General features: G+C 37.7%; 1 protein-coding gene and 1 non-coding gene across 3 annotated transcripts; one reads left to right on the top strand and one right to left on the bottom strand.

Annotated features, from left to right (window-relative positions):
- The first annotated feature begins 699 nt into the window (after positions 1-699).
- Positions 700-4,177, top strand: LOC130943197 (uncharacterized). Of its 2 annotated transcripts, none has more exons than XM_057871060.1 (3): positions 700-838; positions 915-1,069; positions 1,995-4,177. In XM_057871060.1, exon 3 carries the CDS (start codon positions 2,040-2,042, stop codon positions 3,927-3,929), a length of 1,890 nt encoding a protein of 629 aa, XP_057727043.1. In that variant the 5' UTR covers positions 700-838; positions 915-1,069; positions 1,995-2,039; the 3' UTR covers positions 3,930-4,177. The 2 variants fall into 2 exon arrangements, with proteins under 2 accessions (XP_057727043.1, XP_057727044.1); XM_057871061.1 differs by having other exon boundaries at positions 923-1,069.
- A 19,228-nt stretch (positions 4,178-23,405) lies between these two features.
- Positions 23,406-23,509, bottom strand: LOC130953540 (small nucleolar RNA R71). Its single transcript, XR_009075714.1, has one exon. It is a non-coding gene; the product is annotated as a small nucleolar RNA R71 (small nucleolar RNA).
- Between the last annotated feature and the right edge of the window lie 1,254 nt (positions 23,510-24,763).

Below are 24,763 nucleotides of genomic sequence, written 5' to 3' on the forward strand. Positions count from 1 at the left end.
TAAATAGGATTTTTTATACATTTTAACGTAAAAAATAAAAAAAATTTATAAAGATAATTATATTATTTCATCAATAAAATAATTAATTTTTAAATAGATTTAAAATATTATTTAAATTCATAAATCTAGTTAGAAAAAATGTACAAAATCAATAATGCTAGGAATCAAGATAGTTCTAGCCAAAAACCAGTTAAATGTCTCTAAATGAATCTAAAATTTTTATGTGGATGATATTTATATTAGACATTAAGATGTTTTTTTTTGTAAATGGGATGGTTTTAAATTTATTTTCTGATTTATCATGTTTTAGATATTTGAAAAGAAAAAAAGAATGAAGCGACGGAAACTAATTAAATCAATTTTTATAATTTACGTTGCAATAATACTAAACGTGTCTCGTAATTTAAATGTGATGAAACATTTAATAACCAATATTTTAAATTATAAATAAATAAAATTAATTACTATATTTATAATTAATTAAATTGTTCCATTCTTAAGTTGATTCATATATTTTTTCTTATAAATATATTATTATCTATTAATACCGATCACCACTAATAATAATAATAATAATAATAATAATAATAATAATAATAATAATAATAATAATAATAGCTAAATTGACAAAACAGTTAAAAGAAAAGAACACATCAAATTAATAGTGTTTGAGATCTGTTCACAAAACACAATCACATGCCATAAATAAACCGAGTGGTGCCAGAAAATTTTTCAGTAAAATTATTCTTACTTCTGCAGTTCTGCTTGTTTCCAGATATATTCTTAATCGAAAAAGGATATTCAGATCCACAACTATTTCTCACTAAACCCAGTTTCTGTAACTTCTATCCCTTCACAGTTTTTTTTTTTTTTTTTTGTTATTATTTTTGTCATATCCTTCCCATATTTCTCAGTATTGCAGATTAATCAAGATCACGTGTTGTACGTTGTGAGCATTGTCCATTTTGAGAGAGAAAATTGTTACCTTTCATCACCACTGCAGAAAAAGACATTTCTTCGTTGTGAATTTTGAGTATCTTGCACAACCTGTGGGTACAATTTGATACGGGTATGTGATGTTATTGATGCAATTGCTTTCTTTTCTTTTTTGTTTCTGGAAACTTCTCTTCAATTTTTGGGGTAGTTGAATTGCTTGTTTAATTGAGTTGTTTAGGATTTAAGCCTGGATCTGTGTTTGATGTGTGTGGATTTTCCTTGAACATGCTCTGTTTCAGTATTTGATTATTTATGTTCTGGCCATGCCTTGATCTGGGTTTGTATAAGGGAACACCCGTATTTCGTGTTTGTTTGATTCAGAATTACTATAATATGAATTTGTATTATTCTTGTTTACTGAATACTATCTAGATACTTGTTCTGTTGCTTAGTAATAAGTAGGGTGTAAATATGATCTTGATTTTATTATAACTTTAATAATGTGTAGAGTATTCTAGGCAATATGTGTCTAGTGATTTAATTTCTTTGGTTTTAAAAAATGAGGAGTGTTGGAGGTCAGCAACCTTTGTGATTTGTAGCTATCAAGTAGCCATCAATAATGTTTTTAATGGTATGAGATTTTATCCAATAGTATGGAATTACTCATTTTTCTCTTACTGGTTACATGCTGGCCAAAATTTAATAAAGTTGCTGGCCCCTAGACTTTTCCTTTAAGAATTATAACTATAGTATTTAAATTTATGATTTAGTGGAATTTAATCTGTTGTTTAATTGGAAATATATAAGCAGTTTGAGTAGGGTGCTAATGAGAAATATGAATTGTGGTCAACACTGTTTTTCTTCTACAACTGCTTTATATAGGAAAATAGCAATAGACATTAGTATCTTGATCAAACCATTTTGGATATGCATTTTTCAGTTTTCAGTTTTTTTTTTCTTTTGTTTTTTTATTCATTTGTTTGTTATCAGTTATCTTGAGCAGGCCACTAGTGTTGTATTGCAGAGTCTCTGATAGAAGTTAATCTTCATATGGACAGGTATATTTTAAAGAAGTGAGAATTTTGGAGACTGAGAAATTCGGCATGTTCAGATTATCTCCTCGGAGGAATCAAAGATCGAAAGGCTTCAAGGTGAAGCATGCTCTACAACTAATCCTCTTGCTTGGCATTTGTATCTGGTTGGTTTACCAAATCAAACATTCCCATGAGAATAAAGGATCCAAAGGTGAAAACCAAAAAATCAGTAGTGATTTGAAATTAGGGAGGAAGGATCCCCGTCCTCGTGTGGAGGAAACTTCAGTGATCGATGCGAGGCACAAGGAGGAGGATGACGAGGAGGAAGAAAACAAGCATGAGGAGCAAACCAAACTGGATGATGTTAACGGTGTGGAAGATGAAGCCCTGATGCAAAAGAATGAGATAAGTAGCAGTGAAGAGAATTCAGAGAATGGACAGGATTCAGTGGACAAAGAGAATGAAGAGAGTTCTGAAAACGACGGGACTCACATGGAAAGTGTGCAGCATAATATGGAGGAGGACAATACGGAGAGGGAGCATGGAGAGGATGATAAAAATGACACGGAGGAGAACAAAGAAAGCGGAGAAACTATAGAGAAGGGTGTACAAGAGAATGAAGAGACAGAAGATAACGGGAACGAAGCAATCAACCAGAGTGAAACAGAAGTGAATGAACTTGAGCAGAATAATGAGCAAGATGGTAAAGAAAAGGAGGAGAGAAATGAAATTGAAGCCGAGAAAGAAGAGCATGATAATAAGATTCAGGAAGAGACTTCATCTGAAAATCTGGTTCAAGATGGAGGCATGAAAGAAGAGGAGGAGCGTAGAGAACAACAATATGCTGGAGATAATGCCTCGAGTGCTGTAGACCATAAGTCAGAAGATGTCTTTGATGAAACTTCTAACAAGGCAGAAAAATTTGACAAAAGGGAAAACAATGAATTTGAGTCAGAGTCTGAGAAAAGTGGCTCTGAAAATACTGAAGTGACTGATTCCACTGTGACAACAGACAGCCAAGAAAATGATGGCGAGAATGAGGCAAATACAGAGAATGATTCCCAGAAGAGTTCTATTTCGGAATCAGGCGAGCAACAAGAAGTTCGGCATAACTTCAAGAATGAGTCTACAGATGAGACTGACACATCTTTCACCACTGAGAAACATAACGAAACATCAGAAAACTCAGACTCCAAGGTAGAGGACTCCAGCATGCAAAAATCATTGCCGGATTCCGACAATGCTAACTCAGATACTGCAGCAGATGAGACCGGTTCCAGTTCAAAATCTTCCTCAGAAACTCTTGATAATGATGCAAAAAATGGAGAATTTCAGGACAGTGCTAACAATAGTTCTATTGTGAATGAAAATTCCAACACCAATTCTGTCCAAGAAGAAGCACAAGAGATTGTTCAATCATCCAAAACATCAGAATCTGATAACAAAGATTCAAACCAAGAAGGGGAACTCACTACCACTGATACTACATCAGAGCAGAAAAAGGACAAATCCTCAAACGAAGAAAACAAGACAGATGCAGTGGAGAATGAGAGCGAGAGCAAAAACACTAGCGAAGACAATTCTGATTCTACTTCTGATCAAAACAAGGATGATTCTTCGAAATCAGAGAACAACAGTGATGCAAACCAGGATGGCTCAAATGCTGATATAAATGAGAAAGATGCATCGTCCAATGCGGAACTGAACGAGAACAAGAATGAGAACGAAAACGAGAATGAGAACAGTGATCGGAGCAAGACGACACGCGAAAATGATGATGAAGGTTCTCAAAATGAATCAGTGGAATCACAAAATGAGAAAGAGGAAATTGCACACACTGATGTGGATAGCAATTCCAACTTGCATGAGGATCAAGGAAGTTCTGATCGGGTCGATTTGGGAACTTTGCCGGACACCAATGGGGAAAGCAATCACAGAGATGTTGCTACTGCAGAGTGATAATGCACTGCAATAAAATTAGTTTTATCTTTTTCTTTCTTCTTTTAGTTACAATTAGTTTGTCATCTTTGCTTCTTCTGATCCTCTGCTTTCGTTTTTGGTTGAGCCATGCGCTGTTCTTTAGGTGGTTTATGATATGAAAGTTTTTGGTTCCGTAGGATTAGAACATGAATATTTAGCGTTATAGTTTAAGCTGTATAAATTATATCCTGTTTAACTGAACTGTATTAAATGCAAGCAATAATAGTTACAACTTACTTTGAAACTATTGTGCTCTTTATGCATATTGCATCCTCCAAAAATAGAAGAAAAACGAGAACGAACTTGGATAGTTAATAAAATGGTGGTTACTTTCATGAAAATGTTTTCATGTGAATGTCTTCATGTGAAAATCATACTCATAACTTGGATGCTGCATTGGAAGGAGTATGACATATAGGTCCTTTTGGAGTTGATGAAGTAAATCTCTGAAATATTTTGTGATGGATTTATAAGAGTGAAAAAAAAAAATAACGTAAATTCATTAAAAAACGAAAAAATTGCAATGAACTTATTAGGGGGGGGGGGGGGGGGGGGAGAGAGAGAGAGAGAGAGAGAAGTATACCAAATACATGATTGATAAATAAATTATATAAAAGTTTAACAAGATGTTCACATATGCCAGTGTCCTTTTTGGTAATTAATTAAAAAAATAGCTCAATCAAATAGCTCAAGTTCAAAAATAATTAATTAAAAAAATATAAACATTTAAAAGATGTTAGTTTTACCTAGTCAATTTTAGAGAAAAGTCGAAAGACGGGAAAAAGATTACGATTGGAAGTGTTCATCTTCAAAGGTTAGTTACATCTTGAAAGTACAAAGTATCATTATTGTAACACAAGTATGAGAGTGTAATTTTGCTACTCTCAAATTATAAGTCAACTTACATTTGTTTTTTTATTGTTTTTCGTATTTTTCAATCTGACAAGTCAATGATTAATTTATCATAAATTTGAGTTATATTTAAAAATTTGTCACTAATTAATAAATTATTACATATAATTATATTATGTATATTAAAAATCAAATCAATTTCTAGTATAAAATATATGTTAAAATACAAAATACATATTAAAAATAAATTAAACAACACATATATTAAACTTACATTATAGCTAATTTAGTGACTACTTTTTTATATACATATAACATTTTTGTTATTCTTAATACAACACACATTTATAACAAAATTGAATAAATACCCAATTCGATTACTGTCCATTCCAAAATAGGATAAAATAATTCCTGTCGAAAAAATAGACCTATCCCAGTTCCTGCCCGTGTCTTCCGTGAGTCATGGCAACCCCTCCGTCATCTCCCCTCACCAAATTTAACGAAAGAGACCAAGTGACACTTAACGTTGTTGATGTGGACGCCAAGTCACTGTTAAGTGATATGTTGGCGAATGAAGAATGGTTAGGGATCAATTTGTCTCTCTACGGGCAATGGTTAGGGGTTGATTTGTCCCTCTTTATCCACAAAAAATGATATCATTTCACGTACTGCAGTGAACCAAAACCTATGTTATTTGGAGGTGATTATTCATCTCAACTGAAACCTCCTACTTCTCTTCCAAATCAAATACAAACAGCATAACACTATAAGAAAGTTGCTGAAAATCATCAGATTTACCAGCAGAATTACCAAAAAAATCCGCCGATAAATTTATTACCGTGGAATTTAGCAGTGGACAAATTCAAACAATAAAATCCTCAACTCCGGATTTTTTAGTCCACTGCTAATTATTGACTCTATATTTACACTTATAAATACCCTACCCCTTAGTTATAATTCAAACCTAATCTACTAAAAACCTGTTAAAATCTTTACTAACTTAAACATCAGAGTCTCTTGCAGGTACCATCCCCCAACTTCACAAAGATGTCGGATGACGACATTCTAGCCACAAAGAGATATCGGACAAATCATCCAAAGGCATTTGGACCTCACGTCCAAGCCCAATGCAATCCACTTTAAGGTAACCCTCAGAACATTGACATCGTTGCTGGAGACTTAGAAATCAAGACCGTACAATGGCAAACGACATCTCAGAAGATGGATACATAGCTTCCGATTCAGAAGCCTGAGAGGAAGAACAACACAACTACAAATGAATGTTAGTCATACCACTAGAAGATGATAGGGGAAGAGGTGCGGCCAAAGATGTGCACACTTTAAATCCGGAGGAACATATATAGGATAAGCTCAGAAGTGCACTGACTCGAAGGATCTGCGCCAAGGGATCCATGGAGATCATGGACTTGTCCACGAACATCAAGGTTGGATAGAACAACTCGAGCAGGAACTAGAGCGACAACGAGAATATGAAAGAGCCCTGAGAAGAGAAGTTCGACGATGAAGGGAGCTAGAAGAAAGGCTCTTGAAACTAGAGTCTGACTTTAAGGGTACGAGAATCTGAGTTGACCGAGAAGAAACGCCTCTGATAGGCGAAGATCTATCCATAGAAGAAATCATACAGGATAAAGTTCCTAAAAACTCTAAGAGCCCGAACATGGATCTTTATGAGGAACCACCAATCCTAGGCATCATCTGAGCAATTTCAAAAGGCGAATGTACTTGGCAGATACATCGGATGAAACTCGTTGCAAAGTCTTCCCGACCACGTTAACTAAAGTAGCCATGAAATGGTTTGATAGTTTACCAACTTGATCGGTCACATGCTTCGACGATTTGGCCAAAAGCTTCCTTACTCGATTTTCCATCTAAAAGGATAAGGTCAAGCATGCGCCAAGCCCCTTAGGAGTGAAACAAGAAGTCGAGAAATCTCTATGAGTTTATATTGAAATATTCAAAAAATCATGCTTAAAGATTCAAAATCTACCTACCAAAGCAGTCATCATGGGACTAGTCAACGGTCTTAGAGAAGGACCCTTCTCCCAATCCATATTAAAGAGGCACCCGACCTTGTACGAGGTACAAGAGCGAGCCAAAAAATACATTAACATGGACGAAACTGCTTGGTTGAGAGACCCTTTGCCGAGACAACACATTTAATATCCAGATCGAGGTAGAGAAAAGAAATCAAAGAATAAAGAAGAATACAACTCGGACAAAACTCGAAGATATCACACTTCACTTTCTTGTTGACATTTACAAAGAGATCTGCCACACTGAAAATATTCCATCCCCAGGCCGATCAAAAATAAAAAAGGTGAAAGTCGGTCCGAATACTGCGAATACCACAAAATCTACAACCATTCCACAAATGATTGCTATGACTTGAAAAATGAGATCGAGAAATTGGCTAGGGAAGGTCGGTTGGATAGGTATTTAGCAGACAGGTCGAATGATTAGAGCAAAAGAAAAAGAGATGAAGAAGACAGAGCACGCTAGGATCAGCCACCACGAACTCCTGAGAGGCACATCCATATGATTTCCGGAGGATTCACAAAAAGAGGAGTAACAAAATCCTCCCGCAAGAGACACTTTAAAGAAGTCTAATAGGTCGGTGAGGATGCTGAGACCCCCGACCTCCCCATCATTACCTTCACAAAAGAGGATACCCAATGAGTAGTACCCAGACATGATGACCCTATCGTGATCACAATGATATTCACCAATACAAACTTCCCGAGAACTTTAGTAGAACAGGGGAGCTTGGTAGACATCCTGTTCAAACCAACTTTTAATAAGTTGGGCCTGGAAGAAAAGTATTTAAAGGTGTACCCAGATACCCTCTTCGGTATGGGAGACACACCGATCTGGCCTCTAGGATTTATTTCCCTCTACACCATCTTAGGAAAGGCCCAAGATAAAAAACCTTGAGCATAGACTACATAGTGATCGATGTGGCATCAACCTACAACGCCTTAATAGGTTGGACAACACTAAATCGACTTGCTGTAGTAGTCTCCACTCCTCACCTTTGTATGAATTTTCCTACTCTAGAAGGGATAGCCACTGTAAGGGGGGGACCAAAACTAGCAAGAAGATGTGATGAGCGGATATTTTATACGCTTTTTGGGGGTAATTTCATGTAGATTTTAGTATGTTTTAGTTAGTTTTTAGTATAATTTTATTATTTTTTAGGCAAAAATCATATTTCTGGACTTTACTATGAGTTTGTGTATTTTTCTGTGATTTCAGGTATTTTCTGGCTGAAATTGAGGGAGCTGAGCAAAAATCTGATTTAGGCTAAAAAAGGACTACTGATGCTGTTGGATTCTGACCTTCCTGCACTCGGAATGGATTTTTTGGAGCTACAGGAGTCCAATTGGTGCGCTCTCAATTGGGTTGGAAAGTAGACATCCAGGGCTTTCCAGAAATATATAATAGTTTATACTTTGCACGAAGATAGACGACGTAAACTGGTGTTCAACACCAGTTCCATGTTGCAGTCTGGCGTTCAGCGCCAGAAACAGGTTGCAAGTTGGAGTTCAATGCCAGAAACAAGTTACAACCTGGCGTTCAACTCTAGAAACAGTCCAAGCACGTGAGAAGCTTAAGTCTCAGCCCCAGCACACACCAAGTGGGCCCCAGAAGTGGATTTCTGCACTATCCATCTTAGTTTACTCATTTTCTGTAAACCTAGGTTACTAGTTTGGTATTTAAACAACTTTTAGAGATTTATTTTGTATCTCATGACATTTTAGATCTGAATTATATACTCTTTGATGGCATGAGTCTCTAAACTCCATTGTTGGGGGTGAGGAGCTCTACAGCGTCTCGATGAACTAATGCAATTATTTCTGTTTTCCATTCAAACATGCTTGTTCCTATCTAAGATGTTCATTCGTGCTTCACTATGAAGAAGGTGATGATCCGTGTCACTCATCACCTTCCTCAATCCATGAACGTATGCCTGATAACCACCTCCGTTCTACATCGGATTGAATGAGTATCTCTTAGATTTCTTAATCAGAATCTTTGTGGTATAAGCTAGAATTTATGGCAGCCTTCATGAGAATCCGAAAAGTCTAAACCTTGTCTGTGGTATTCCGAGTAGGATTCAATGATTGAATGGCTGTGACGAGCTTCAAACTCGCGATTGTTGGGCGTAGTGACAGATGCAAAAGGATCAATGGATCTTATTCCGACATGATCGAGAACCAACAGATGATTAGCTGTGCTGTGACAGAGCATTTGGACCATTTTCACTAAGAGGATGGGAAGTAGCCATTGACAACGGTGACACCCTACATACAGCTTGCCATGGAAGGAGCCTTGCATTTATGAAAGTGAGGAAGCATTATGTTACAGAAATTCAGAAGACAAAGCATCTCCAAAACTCCAACATATTCTCCATTATTGCATAATAAGTAATTTGAATTTTTCAACATCATTTACTATTTTTATTCTAACTTTGTATTATTTAATCCATGTCCTCTTGTTCATTTGCAAGTCAACTGATAATCATAATTGGTATCCTGACTAAGAATAACAAGATAGCCATAGATTGCTTCAAGCCAACAATCTCCGTGGGATCGACCCTTACTCACGTAAGGTATTACTTGGACGACCCAGTGCACTTGTTGGTTAGTTGTACCGGAATTGAAATTTGAGATAAGTGATTACAATTCCGTGCACCAAGATGCTACAACGAAAGCTTGAACCTAAGGAGGTATATAAAAGGGAAAGTGATCAACAACATCGAACTTGGAGGTTTCCAAGTTCAGGAGGAACTAAGACCCCAACCGAAAGGAAAGATTGAGGAAGTTCAAATCTGGAATGAGGTTGGGAAGACAACAAACATAGGAGTAAATTTAGAACACCAGTTAAAAGAAGAACTCGTTAAGCTCCTACGGAATAATTTCAACTTCTTTCCATCTGGGCGGTTTGGAAATTAGATTCTCACCACGGTGACCAAACGTTCTCCGTGATCCACTCAATTGAGCATGATACCAATCCTTGCACTTCGAGTTGAAACGTGGAATCTTATTGAACCTTGTGCACCGGCTCTGAGTATGAGCCATTTCCCTTTTACTCTTAAAGCCGCAGAGAGCTCTAAGCTGGCCATCTGTTTCAAGCAAACCATATTCAAGTGGAATATTGAAGATAAAAGACAAGGATTTTACCCACTTATAGTTGGTGGTGGGCGGTAACGGCCATGGGATAGGTGTTTCCAGTGGTTCTGTAAGTTCTACTCCCTTATAATCTTATGTGAATTCTTCCACTTCAACCGTCTCTTGACCAGAGTCTTCAATTTCTCCCTCATCATCGCTCAAGTCATATATTGGAGGTTGAGAAAGATCTACCTTAGCATCATCTTCATATTCACTCGGGGAAGATTCTTCTGTCTCAAAGAAATCAGTTGTGGATGCAAGTTCGTCGCTAAGAGAATAGGACTCGTGATCATCATCATCAAGGAAACCTGTGTCCTGGGTTATTCCGTTCAGTTCTTCATAAGATATTTGCAGTGGAGGCGATGCAAAATCCTCCTCAGCGTCAATTGTAACATCCTTGACGGAGTTCTCCACAACAACCGACTCTTCTTCTTCTGCAATGACAGCTTTCTCTACTTGTTCTAGTACGAAGTTATGCTCTATGATGTTCATTGGAGCTTCCAGCGTCTCCTTTGTACTGCGTTCTTCATTGGATTCTCTACATAAACCATGGGGGTCTGTTGAGGGGCTGAGCGTCTGGAAGATAATTGTTTTAACTTCTCCACTATTGCTTGCTCTAGTTGATGAAGGATTGCAGTACATTGTTTCATTGATTCTTCGAGGCTAACCTGTGATTCTGACTTTGATGGATATGGGTAATGTGTATGGGGGAGTGGTGGTTCTTGGGAGTAATTGGATTGGTATTGGGGCGGATAAGGATCGTATGGTGGCGAATGGCGAAAAGAAGCTTGTGAGTGTGGTGGTTCGAGGTCATGTTGAGAGGATGGTCTATAGGCACGGGGTGGGGCTTGTTGGTAGTTACAAGGTTGTCCACCGTATCTTTCAGCTGGGTATGCATTGTAGAATGATCGTTGTCCATGATATCTTTGAGGGTGTTGTTGCTTAAAGGGTTAATTAGATCCTCTTGACTCCATCCATCCTTGATTGGTCTGACCTTGATGCATATTCCTGCTGTAGTTTCTATTTCCTTCAACAAAGTTAGAACTAAACTCAAAGCGAGAGGGGTGAGAATTCATAATAGCTATCAGAAATAAGGGGGAAAAAGAGAAAACAAATAAACAAGTAAAAGAAAAATATTTTTTTTTGAAAAATATTTACAATAACCAATAATAAGGCACACATTTGCAACTCCCCGGCAACGGCGCCATTTTGACGTTAAGATTTTTGCTAGTAAAGAATTTTATAAAAATAGTTGCGTTGTAGATATAGATTCTAAACCAACAGAAATCCCTTCGTACAAACGTTTTGGTTGTCACAAGTAACAAACCCCTTTAAAATTGATAACCGAGTATTTAAATCTCGGGTCGTCTTCTCAAGGAATTGCAGGGAGGTATGTTCTTATTATTGGCTATGAAAAAGGTAAAATTGGGGTTTTGGAAGTAAGGGGGCAGTATGTTGCACAAAAAAATAATAAGAAAAATAAATAAACAACTATAAAATAAACTCTTGGCAAGGTATGGGAACTGGAAGTCCTATCCTGGTTATCCTTATCAATTGTAATGAGAATTGGATTTTTCTCCCACTTTGTTAACCTCTAACTATGAAGGTAAGTTAAGTGGATGAATTAATTTTGATTCCTCAGGTCCTAGTCTTTCCTTGGGAAAGACTAGAGTTATTGGAACTTGAATTAATGAAATGAAGAAATTCAATTTTCAATCAACAATGGAGCTGATAACTCTAGAGTCACCAATTAGTCAACCGCAGCCAATAATGTAAAAAGCTAAATTAAAATCATAAATATCTGGAATACCTTCAATTCATTCAAAGCAGTAAAATCTAAAACTAACAATATTCATAAGCCAATTGGGCAACAGGAAAATCCAAATTATTTATATAAATAAAAGACAGCAATCATCAATCTGAAATATCTCAAATAACATTAATTAAGAAAATCAATCTAAACATGGAACATTGAAAATAAATAAATACAAAGAACCTGGGATTGAGAGTCACTCCTAAAACTAAGAAAAGTCCTAAATCCTAATCCTAAGAGAGAGAGAGAGGAGAGAACCTCTCTCTCTAAAACTACATCTAAATTATGGAAAGTGACAGAAAATTGCTCTCTTCTTTGAATGGATACATTTTCCCACTTCATAACCTCTGGTCTATGACTTCTGGACTTGGATTTGGGCCAAAAAGGCTTCAGAATCCGCTATGAGCGTTTTCTGCAATTTCTGGTGCGTGGGTCACGCGGTCGCGTCATTCGAAGTTCTCCTTGTCACGCAGTCGCGTCGGTCACGCGTCCGCGTCGTATGCGATTTGCTCAAGTCGCGCGGTCGCGTCAGTCATGCGGCCGCGTCGTTGCCTCTTCGCTTCTGGCACGCGATCGCGTCGTCCATGCGATCGCGTGGATGCCAGTTCCTTCAGAAACCCCATTTTGCGCTTTCCTTCCATTTTTGTATGTTTCCTTTTCTATTCTTTAAGTCATTCCTGCCTTAGAAGATCTGAAACTACTCAACACACTAATCACGGCATCGAATGGAATTAAAGGTGAAAAATAATTAATTTAAAAGCATAGGAAACATGTTTTTCACATACATCACATAATAAGGAAGGAGAAGTAAAACTATACAATTAATATGAATAAGTGGGTGAAGGATTGAATAAATCACTCAGATTAAGCATAAAATATATAATAAAATATGGGTTTATCAACCTCCCCACACTTAAGTAATAGCATGTCCTCATGCTATGTCAAAGGTAAAAAGTAAGGTTTTGAAGTGGTTGAATGCCATGCAATGCAATTCTAATCTAAATGCAACTAACTAAATGCATGATGCAATTCTAATTTTATTCACTCATATATAAAGCTTACATATAGTTAAATCAATTCACATTCTCAAGGATTCATATATATATATAGCCAACCTTAGATAGTGGTAAAGCACTTTTACAATTGAGATGAAAAAAAAAACATTTATAAACTCGCAAGACAATTAGTAATTTAAACAGAGATATATGTTAATGAGTTAGTGAACCCTCACTGGATTTTGTGTTTACTCTCTAATCACTCAGTGTTTATTGGGTTAATCACTCTATTCTTCTTTTTATCCTTACTTTCTATAACTTTGTTTTTCATCTAACCAATCAACAATTATAAAATATAGACATACCAAAAATCATGAGGTCTTTGATTAAGGTTGTAATGGGGCCAAGGTAAAGGTAAGGGTATATGTATAAGGCTAAGTGAGCTAATGAATGAATCCTTAATTAGTCTAAGATCTCACCTAACATACATACTCAGTAAAACAAAACTTCTTTACCTATTTTCCCATATTTTCCCACTTGTTGTTACATGCCCATATTTTGTTCTTATACCATGTGCATTTGCTTTAATTTTGCAAAATTTCTTTTTTAATGCACATGGTAATTAATTATTTTAATTCCACATGAGCATGTTTCCCAAAAATTCTTAATTTTTTTTCAATTTTTCTACCTTTGTTTCTGTCATCCATGTTCCCATAAAGTTTCCCCACACTTAACTAATTACACAATTTCTATCTTAAGCTAACCAAGAATTCAACTTGGGATTTTAAATTTGTTTTTCTGCTTAAGGCTAGTAATGTGGTTATAGAACAAGAGGGGATTAAAAGGTTCAAAGGGCTAACAAGGATGGCATAAAAGGTAGGCTTTATTTGGGATAGTGAGTTAAAATCAAACAAGGCCTCAATCACTCTCTTGGTATGTATCTATATTCTATAACTGGACATATAGATTAAAACAAAGCAAAGAACACCAGAATAAAAAAGAAGAGTGGAACACACAGGAATAAAATATTATGGTTTAAATGTAACCATACAATTAAGCTCAAAACTCACAGGCTGTATGTTCTCCAACTCATAAATCATATATCACTCATGTATGTCATGGAGGTTTAGTTAAAATTTCCCATTATTCTCATAAAAAAATTGTTTTAGGTGGCCTTTAAGGTTTTAGTGTTTCTCTTTGATGAAATGCTGTTAACTAACTAACATGTAATGCTATATATACAAGGCGTGGATTGTTTATAACTTTGTTAAAGTCTCTAGCTTACTTTCTTTTTATATTATTCAGTTTAAACTAGGTTATCTTTATGCTAAAAAGGGTAAGCTATACTAATTTATCCACTAATAAGTCAGAATTGCAAACTAAACTAAATAACTAAAATATGAACTAAAGATGGAAAATGCAGAGATAGAGTAGAAATACATAAAAGTAGCAATGTATAAGTACTCAGAAAATAACAATAAAAAGAAAAATACAGAAAAATATCCAGAATAAAAGAAAAAGAGATGTAGTGGTTCACCAAAATAAAACGCCAGAGATGGCGACCTCCCCACACTTAAAGTGAAGCATCGTCCCTGATGCTCAGTCAAGCCGGGTGTGAAGGGGTGTTATCACTGGTAGGGATGGTAGCTGGAGGCTCTGTGGTGGTGGTGGACTGAGGGTCTGGCTGCTGTAGAGGAGGTGCTGATTGGATCGGGATCTCAGGATCTGCAGCTTCAATCTGATGTGGAACCTCTACCTGGGGAGCAGCCTGCTCTGTGCCTGCCTGCGGATGGGTCTCCTCCTGGTGCTCATCCGCCTCTTCCTCTAATGGCTCTGATGGTGAGTCAGGCTCGGAGGGGATGTCACTGCCCTGTCGAATCATCAGCTTCAGATGCTCATAGCGGCGCCGGTTATGGCACTCCATCTGATCAAGCTGTCCGAATAAGCGGTGCACGAGGCGGTAGACGGGCTCTGAGGCAGGTGGGGGTGCAGTGGAGGCAGCAGGGGCAGCTGTGGATGAAGAGGGTCGGGCAGATGGTGGGGTTGTCTCATCAGTAGCAGTGAAAGGTGGTGGTCTGTAGCCCAAAGCCAGGAAGTTCCTACTGTGAGGAATGATCTTCCTGCAGTCTGCAGCCGGTGGTCTCTCATCGGCATCCTCCCATGGCACGTCAGCTCGACGGCCTAGCTGTGTAACCAGATAAGGAAAGGGAAGAGTGCCTCGGACGTGGACCCTGGCCATATAATGCCGGATAAAGCGTGGCAAGTACAGGTCCTTACCCTCCATCACACACCATAGGAGGGTGATCATAGCAGCTGGAATCTCTGTCTCATGAGTACTCGGCATCACATAACAGGATCTGATGCCATAACCGAGCCTCATCATTTAGGTACGCCCGCTTGATACCCTTGGGCAAGGTGGTGTCCTGACCCATCTCCCAAGGAACAGTCGGGTCCAGGGCTATCCTTGCCTTGACAGCATCCCAATCAAACCTCAAGAAACGCATGTCCTCCTCAGCCTTTATGTAACCATCAGGCTGATCGGACTTAGGTGGGAGCTGTAGAATGTCCTCTATGGCCTCCTCAGTGACCAGAATCTGCTTTTCTCGCAGGTTCACTGCATCTAGGGTAGTGATATAGTAGTTGCAGTAGAATTCCCTAACCAAAGATGCATTGACCTCTGTCAATGCTCTTTCCAGAAAGAACCAGCCTCTTTGCTTGATTTGCTCAGTGGTGTACTGCTGGAGTGCTTCTGGAATCTTCAGAGTTCTCTCCAGGTATAGGTTTCTGGAGTCTGTAAATGCCGGATACTTCAGCTCACAGTACCGATTTGCAAATTTGATGGAATCATTTGCAGGGAGCAGCTGGTCAGCTTTTTCCTATTGGGTAAAGTTTTTCTCCCGCCATGAGGAATCATGCATTAGATCTATGATGGACTGGGATGGGTCTCCTCTTTTACGCTTGCCAGTAGTAGCATTGCCTTTCCCTTTTCTCTGTGAGGTAGACATCCTGAAAAATAGAAAACCAGGATATATAAAAATAGGAAGGCAGATAGGCATATAGTCAAAGAAAACACAAAGTGGCAAGGGAAAATAAAATAAGGAAAATGAGTTTATTAAATGTGCATTAAGGATTGTATAGGAGTGAAAAGTTCAAAAAGAAAAATCACAATCCAAAATGTAATTGAATTCATGTTAAATAGAAAAACTTTCAATATGCCATGGTGAGAATGTTAAGGGAAAGTGAAAAATCAGAAAAGAGATTTTAAAAGGTTAGTTTGGTTAGAATTTGAAAAAGAAGTTAGTAGTTTAAAATCAGTGAGTCAGTAAAAAGTGGGCTAAGTAAGTGGCAGAAGAAAATATTCCATGTAATAAGGATTCACAGGTAGGAACTATGAGTAACTCATAACCAAACAAGGAAAACAAGTGGATGCTGATTCAAAGAGATATAAAGAAAAATTGGAATCAAAACATCACAAATGGTTTGGAGAAAGTAGAGGAAGACAGAGTTCAAAATGCCAAACCAAAACATGAATGAAAATATTTCACAGAAATTTGGGCAGCATTCCGGCTAAAATTGGACTATTTCGAAAAATAAAAGCAGTTCATATGAATTAAAAATTAAGCTGCAGTTACAGATAATGAATATAAACATGAAAATTCGGAGTAATAAGCAGCAAATGCAGAAAATCGCAGCAAATGAACAAGGTCACAGCAACAGCAGAATTGCAGATTTGATAAAACAGAAACATGAACAGTGCAAGTAAACAGACCTAAATCCACTAACCACATCCTAGGCTACCTAACAACCTAAAATCCACTACAACATACATATCTAACTAGCCTAAACATGAACAAAAAAACGGAAAAAAATAAGAAGAACTACGAATGGAGAAAAGGGTTTGCGTGTTGCGGAACCTGGTAGGCTAAGAAGGAGAGTGGGGCAGAGAGGTGGCTGGGGGTGTCGGGGATGGTGGCGTCCGGTGCGGCGGCTGGCGATGGGCAGTGGCGGAGGAGGAGGGAGAAAGAAGAAAGAAGAAGAAAGAAGGGAAGAGGAGAGAGGGGTAGATGGCGGCGGCGTCTGGGTGGTCGGCGGCGTCCGGGTGGTGGTTGGGTGGTGTTAATGGTGGCTGGGTGGTGGTAGAGGATAGAGGAAGGAGAGAGGGGGAAGAAGGTGGCGGGTGTGCGCGCGACTGATAGGGTTCGCGTGGCTGGGGGGATATATTTTGAAACCCACGCGGCCGCGTGGGGCACACGGTCGCGTGGTAGGGGTGAAAAATGGTTGGACGCGATCGCGTGGATCGTGCGATCGCATGGGAGGGGTAGGAGAGGGGTGGACGCGATCGCGTGGGTCGCGTGATCGCGTCGCTGAAATTTGTGCGAGACGCACGATTCCAGCGTCGTCTCAGTGCAACTCTCTGTCTCCTTCTAGGGTGTTGTGCAATACACGCGACGCGGTCGCGTGGAATTGGTTATGTACATGTGACGCGATCGCGTCAGGGACGCGATCGCGTGGGTCTTTTGCGCGAAAAGCACAAGGGCAGCACGATTCCAGCCCAACTTTCTGGACGTTGGGGTTATACGCCGATCTCCAGGGCACGCGACCGCGTGAGTGACGCGGACGCGTGGGGGGTGTTTTATCGCAATTGACGCGATCGCATGATTGATGCGGTCGCGTCGCACGCCACCTTTTTTTTTGCAGATATGTAATTATGAAATATGCAGAATGCAAAATGATATGAATGTTATGAGTAATTCCAGGTTCAATGAAAAATAAAATAAAACTTGAAAACAACTAAAACTAAATAAAAATTGAAAAAGGAACGATCATACCATGGTGGGTTGTCTCCCACCTAGCACTTTTGGTTAAAGTCCTTAAGTTGGACGTTGGTTCAGCTTCCTGTTATGGCGGCTTGTGCTTAAATTCATCCAGAAATCTCCACCAATGCTTAGAATGCCAATAGCCTCCGGGGTCCCAAACTAGGCATGTGAAGCTTCTGAGCAGCTTCAAACAGATTTTTAGGCTCCCGGGGTGATGAATATCGGAATATTTTCCAGGATCCCAAACTTTGGTTCCAAATCCGCTTTCGTTTTAATCTAAACTTTTCCATATGGGCGGTTTGGAAATTAGATTCTCACCACAGTGATCAAACATTCTCTGTGATCCACTCAATTGAGCATGATACCAATCCTTGCACTTCGAGTTGAAGCGTGGAATCTTATTGAACCTTGTGCACCGGCTCTGAGTATGAGCCATTTCCCTTTTACTCTTCAAGCCGCAGAGAGCTCTAAGCTGGCCATCTGTTTCAAGCAAACCATATTCAAGTGGAATATTGAAGATAAAAGACAAGGATTTTACCCACTTGTAGTTGGTGGTGGGCGGTAACGGCCTTGGGATAGGTGTTTCCAGTGGTTCCGTAAGTTCTACTCCCTTATAATCTTCTGTGAATTCTTCCACTTCAACCATCTCTTGACCAGAGTCTTCAATTTCTCCCTCATCATCGCTCAAGTCATATATTGGAGGTTGAGAAAGATCTACCTTAGCATCATCTTCATATTCACTCGGGAAAGATTCTTCTGTCTCAAAGAAATCAGTTGTGGATGCAAGTTCGCCGCTAAGAGAATAGGACTCGTGATCATCATCATCAAGGAAACCTGTGTCCTGGGTTATTCCGTTCAGTTCTTCATAAGATATTTGCAGTGGAGGCGGTGTAAAATCCTCCTCAACGTCAATTGTAACATCCTTGACGGAGTTCTTCACAACAACCGACTCTTCTTCTTCTGCAATGACAGCTTTCTCTACTTGTTCTAGTACAAAGTTATGCTCTATGCTGTTCACTGGAGCTTCCAGCGTCTCCTTTGTACAGCGTTCTTCATTGGATTCTCTACATAAAGCCATGGGGGTCTGTTGAGGGGCTGAGCGTCTGGAAGATAATTGTTTTAACTTCTCCACTATTGCTTGCTCTAGTTGATGAAGGATTACAGTACATTGTTTCATTGATTCTTCGAGGCTAACCTGTGATTCTGACTTTGATGGATATGGGTAATGTGTATGGGAAAGTGGTGGTTCTTGGGATTAATTGGATTGGTATTGGGGCGGATAAGGATCGTATGGTGGTGAATGGCGAAAAGAAGCTTGTGAGTGTGGTGGTTCGAGGTCATGTTGAGAGGATGGTCTATAGGCACGGGGTGGGGCTTGTTGGTAGTTACAAGGTTGTCCACCGTATCTTTCAGCTGGGTATGCATTGTAGAATGATCGTGGTCCATGATATCTTGGAGGGTGTTGTTGCCTAAAGGGTTGATTAGATCCTCTTGACTCCATCCATCCTTGATTGGTCTGACCTTGATGCATATTCCTGCTGTAGTTTCTATTTCCTTCAACAAAGTTAGAACTAAACTCAAAGCGAGAGGAGTGAGAATTCATAATAGCTATCAGAAATAAGGGGAAAAAAGAGAAAACAAATAAACAAGTAAAAGAAAAATATTTTTTTTTTGAAAAATATTTACAATAACCAATAATAAGGCACACATTTGCAACTCCCCAGCAACGGCGCCATTTTGACGTTAAGATTTTTGCTAGTAAAGAATTTTATAAAAATAGTTGCGTTGTAGATATAGATTCTGAACCAACAGAAATCCCTTCGTACAAATGTTTAGGTTGTCACAAATAACAAACCCCTTTAAAATTGATAACAGAGTATTTAAACCTCGGTTCGTCTTCTCAAGGAATTGCAGGGAGGTATGTTCTTATTATTGGCTATGAAAAAGGTAAAATTGGGGTTTTTGGAAGTAAGGGGGCAGTATGTTGCACAAAAAAATAATAAGAAAAATAAATAAACAACTATAAAATAAACTCTTGGAAAGGTATTGGAACTGGAAGTCCTATCCTGGTTATCCTTATCAATTGTAATGAGAATTGAATTTTTCTCCCACTTTGTTAACCTCTAACTATGAAGGTAAGTTAAGTGGATGAATTAATTTTGATTCCTCAGGTCCTAGTCTTTCCTTGGGAAAGACTAGAGTTATTGGAACTTGAATTAATGAAATGAAGAAATCCAATTTTCAATCAACAATGGAGCTAATAACTCTAGAGTCACCAATTAGTCAACCGCAGCCAATAATGTAAAAAGCTAAATTAAAATCATAAATATCTGGAATACCTTCAATTCATTCAAAGCAGTAAAATCTAAAACTAACAATATTCATAAGCCAATTGGGCAACAGGAAAATCCAAATTATTTATATAAATAAAAGACAGCAATCATCAATCTGAAATATCTCAAATAACATTAATTAAGAAAATCAATCTAAACATGGAACATTGAAAATAAATAAATACAAAGAACCTGGGATTGAGAGTCACTCCTAAAACTAAGAGAAGTCCTAAATCCTAATCCTAAGAGAGAGAGAGGAGAGAACCTCTCTGTCTAAAACTACATCTAAATTATGGAAAGTGACAGAAAATTGCTCTCTTCTTTGAATGGATACATTTTCCCACTTCATAACCTCTGGTCTATGACTTCTAGACTTGGATTTGGGCCAAAAAGGCTTCAGAATCCGCTATGAGCGTTTTCTGCAATTTCTGGTGCGTGGCCTCTGTCACGCGTCCGCGTGGGTCACGCGGTCGCGTCATTCGGAGTTCTCCTTGTCACGCAGCCGTGTCGGTCACGCATCCGCGTCGTATGCGATTTGCTCAAGTCGCGCGGTCGCGTCAGTCATGCGGCCGCGTCGTTGCCTCTTCGCTTCTGGCACGCGATCGCGTCGTCCATGCGATCGCGTGGATGCCAGTTCCTTCAGAAACCCCATTTTGCGATTTCCTTCCATTTTTGTATGTTTCCTTTTCCATTCTTTAAGTCATTCCTGCCTTAGAAGATCTGAAACTTCTCAACACACTAATCACGGCATCGAATGGAATTAAAGGTGAAAAATAATTAATTTAGAAGTATAGGAAACATGTTTTTCACATACATCACATAATAAGGAAGGAGAAGTAAAACCATACAATTAATATGAATAAGTGGGTGAAGGATTGAATAAATCACTCAGATTAAGCATAAAATATATCATAAAATATGGATTTATCAGAAAGCAGAGATTCAGGAAGGACACAGCATCTCCATGCACTTATCTGAAATTCCCACCATTGAATTACATGAGTAACTCTATCTTTATTCCATGTTTATTATTTATTATTATTCAAAATTCCATAACCATCTATTATCCGCTTGACTGAGATTTACAAGGTGACCATAGCTTGTTTCATACCAACAATCTCTGTGGGATCGACCCTTACTCACGTAAGGTATTACTTGGACGACCCAGTACACTTGCTGGTTAGTTGAGCGAAGTTGTGAAATTATGTTTAGACTATGGTATTGAGCACCAAGCTTTTGGAGCCATTACTGGGGCAATCAATTTTGAACAACAATTTAAGTATGAATCACAATTTCGTCCACCAAGTTTTTGGCGCCGTTGCCGGGGATTGTTCGAGTTTGAACAACTAACGGTTCATCTTGTTGCTCAGATTAGGTAATTTTCTTTTCAAAAAGTTTTCAAAAATCTTTCAAAAAAAAAATTTTCTTTATTTTCCTTTTTCTAAAGAATATTTTAGAAAAATTTATTAAGAAAATACAAAAAAAATCATAAAATCATAAAAATCAAAAATATTTTTTGTTTCTTGTTTGAGTCTTGAGTCAATTTTTAAGTTTGGTGTCAATTGCATGTTTTAAAAATTATTATGCATTTTTCAAAAAATTCATGCATTCATAGTGTTCTTCATGATCTTCAAGTTGTTTTTGGTAAATCTTCTTGTTTGATCTTAATGCTTTCTTGTTTTGTGTCTTTTATTGTTTTTCATATGCATTTTTGCATTCATAGTATCCATGCATTAAAAAATTCTAAGTTTGGTATCTTGCATGTTTTCTTTGCGTCAAAAATTTTTCAAAAATATGTTCTTGATGTTCATCATGATCTTCAAAGTGTTCTTGGTGTTCATCTTGACATTCATAGTGTTCTTGCATGCATCATGAGTTTTGATTCATAATTTAATGTTGTGAGTCATTTTTGTTGTTTTTCTCTCTCATCGTTAAAAATTCAAAAATCAAAAAAATATCTTTTCCTTATTTCTCTCCTAATTTTCGAAAATTTGAGTTGACTTAGTCAAAATTTTTTAAAATTAGTTGTTTCTCATAAGTCAAGTCAAATTTTCAATTTTAAAAATCCTATCTTTTCAAAAAAAATTTTCAAAAATCAAATATTTTTCATTTTTGTCTTATTAATTTCGAAAATTTTAAAATTATTTTCAAAATCTTTTTCTTAATTTTATTTCAAATTTTCGAAATTACACTAACAATTAATGTGATTGATTAAAAAATTTGAAGTTTGTTACTTTCTTGTTAAGAAAGGTTCAATCTTTAAATTCTAGAATCATATCTTTTAGTTTCTTGTTAGTTAAGTAATTAATTTTAATTTTAAAAATTTAATCTTTTTCAAAATATCTTTTTCTTAAAAATCATATCTTTTTTTATATCTTTTTATCATATCTTTTATATCATATCTTTTTCAAAATTTTATCTTTTTCAAAAATTTGATTTTAAAATATCTTATCTAACCTCTTATCTTCTTATCTTTTCAAATTTGATTTTAATATCTTTTTCAACTAACTAATTAACTTTTTGTTTGTTTCTTATCTTTTTCAAAACCACCTAACTACTTCTCCCTCTCTAATTTTCGAAAATATCTCATCCCTTTTTTCAAAATTCTTTTTAAATTAATTGATTGTTTTAAATTTTAATTTTAATTCTATCTCATCTTTAATTTTTGAAAATCACTAACTCCTTTTCAAAATTAATTTTCGAATTCTCTCTCTCATCTTCTTCTATTTATTTATTTATTTACTAACACTTCTCTTCACCTCTCTTCATCTCCAATCACTTCCTCTATCCTTACTCTTGTGTTTGGATTATTCCTTCTTCTTAATCCTTATCCCCTTTCTTCTTCTACTAATAATAAGGATCCTCTTTACCGTGACATAGAGGATTCCTCTTCCTTTTCTTTTTCTCTTCTCTTTCATATGAGCAGGAACAAGGAAAAAGGCACTCTTGTTGAAGCTGATCCTGAACCTGAAAGGACTCTGAAGAGGAAACTAAGAGAAGCTAAATTACAACAATCCAGAGGCAACCTTTCTGAAATTTTTGAACAAGAGAAGGAGATGGCAGCCAAACCCGACAACAATAATACAAGGAGGATGCTTAGTGATTTTACTAAACCCACTTCCAAGTTTGATGGAAGAAGCATCTCAAATTCCTGCTATTGGAGCAAACAATTTTGAGTTGAAACCTCAATTAGTTGCTTTAATGCAACAGAACTGCAAGTTTCATGGACTTCCATCTGAAGATCCTTACCAGTTTTTAACTGAGTTCTTACAGATTTGTGAGACTGTTAAGACGAATGGAGTAGATCCTGATGTCTACAGGCTCATGCTTTTCCCTTTTGCTGTAAGAGACAGAGCTAGAACATGGTTGGACTCACAACCTAAAGATAGCCTAGACTCCTGGGATAAGCTGGTCACGACCTTCTTGGATAAATTCTTTCCTCTTCAAAAGCTGAGCAAGCTTAGAGTGGATGTTCAGACCTTCAAGCAAAAAGATGGTGAATCCCTCTATGAAGCTTGGGAAAGATACAAGCAGATGACCAAAAAGTGTCCTTCTGACATGTTTTCAGAATGGACCATATTAGATATATTCTATTATGGTCTATCTGAGTTTTCCAAAATGTCATTGGACCATTCTGCAGGTGGATCCATTCACCTAAAGAAAACGACTGCAGAAGCTTAAGAACTTATTGACATGGTTGCAAATAACCAATTCATGTACACTTCTGAGAGGAATTTTGTGAATAATGGGACGCCTCAGAGGAAGGAAGTTCTTGAAATTGATGCTCTGAATGCCATATTAGCTCAGAACAAAGTGTTGACTCAGCAAGTCAACATAATTTCTCAAAGTCTGAATGGATGGCAAAATGCATCCAACAGTACTAAAGAGGCATCTTCTGAAGAAGAAGCTTATGATCCTGAGAACCCTGTAATGGCAGAGGTAAATTACATGGGTGAACCTTATGGAAACACCTATAATTCATCATGGAGAAATCATCCAAATTTCTCATGGAATGATCAACAAAAGCCTCAACAAGGCTTTAATAATGGTGGAAGAAATAGGCTCAGTAATATCAAGCCTTATCCATCATCTTCTCAGCAACAGACAGAGAATTCTGAGCAGAGCCCCTCTAATTTAGCAAATTTAGTCTCTGATCTGTCTAAGGCTACTTTAAGTTTCATGAGTGAAACAAGGTCCTCCATCAGAAATTTGGAGGCACAAGTGGGCCAGCTGAGTAAGAAAGTCATTGAAACTCCTCCCAGTATTCTCCCAAGCAATACAGAAGAGAATCCAAAAGGAGAGTACAAGGCCATTGATGTAATCAATATGGCCGAATGTACAAGGGAGGAGAAGGACGAAAATCCTAGTGAGGAAGACCTCCTGGGACATCTCTCAAACAAGAAGGAGTTCCCTATTGAGGACCTAAGGGAATCTGAGGCTCATATAGAGACCATAGAGATTCCACTAAATCTCCTTCTGCCATTCATGAGCTCTGAAGACTATTCTTCCTCAGAAGAGGATGAAGATGTGACTAGAGAGCAAGTTTCTCAATATCTAGGAGCCATCATGAAGCTGAACGCCAAGTTGTTTGGTAATGAGACTTGGGAAGGTGAACCTCCCTTGCTCATTAGTGAACTAGATACATGGGTTCAGAAAACTTTATCTCAAAAGAGACAAGATCCTGGTAAATTCTTAATACCCTGTACCATAGGCACCATGACCTTTAACAAGGCTCTGTGTGATCTAGGCTCAGGCATAAACCTTATGCCACTCTCTGTAATGGAGAAACTGGGGATCATTGAGGTACAACCTGC

This window comes from Arachis stenosperma, chromosome 1 (genome assembly GCF_014773155.1).
Source record: "Arachis stenosperma cultivar V10309 chromosome 1, arast.V10309.gnm1.PFL2, whole genome shotgun sequence".
NCBI lineage: Eukaryota > Viridiplantae > Streptophyta > Magnoliopsida > Fabales > Fabaceae > Arachis > Arachis stenosperma.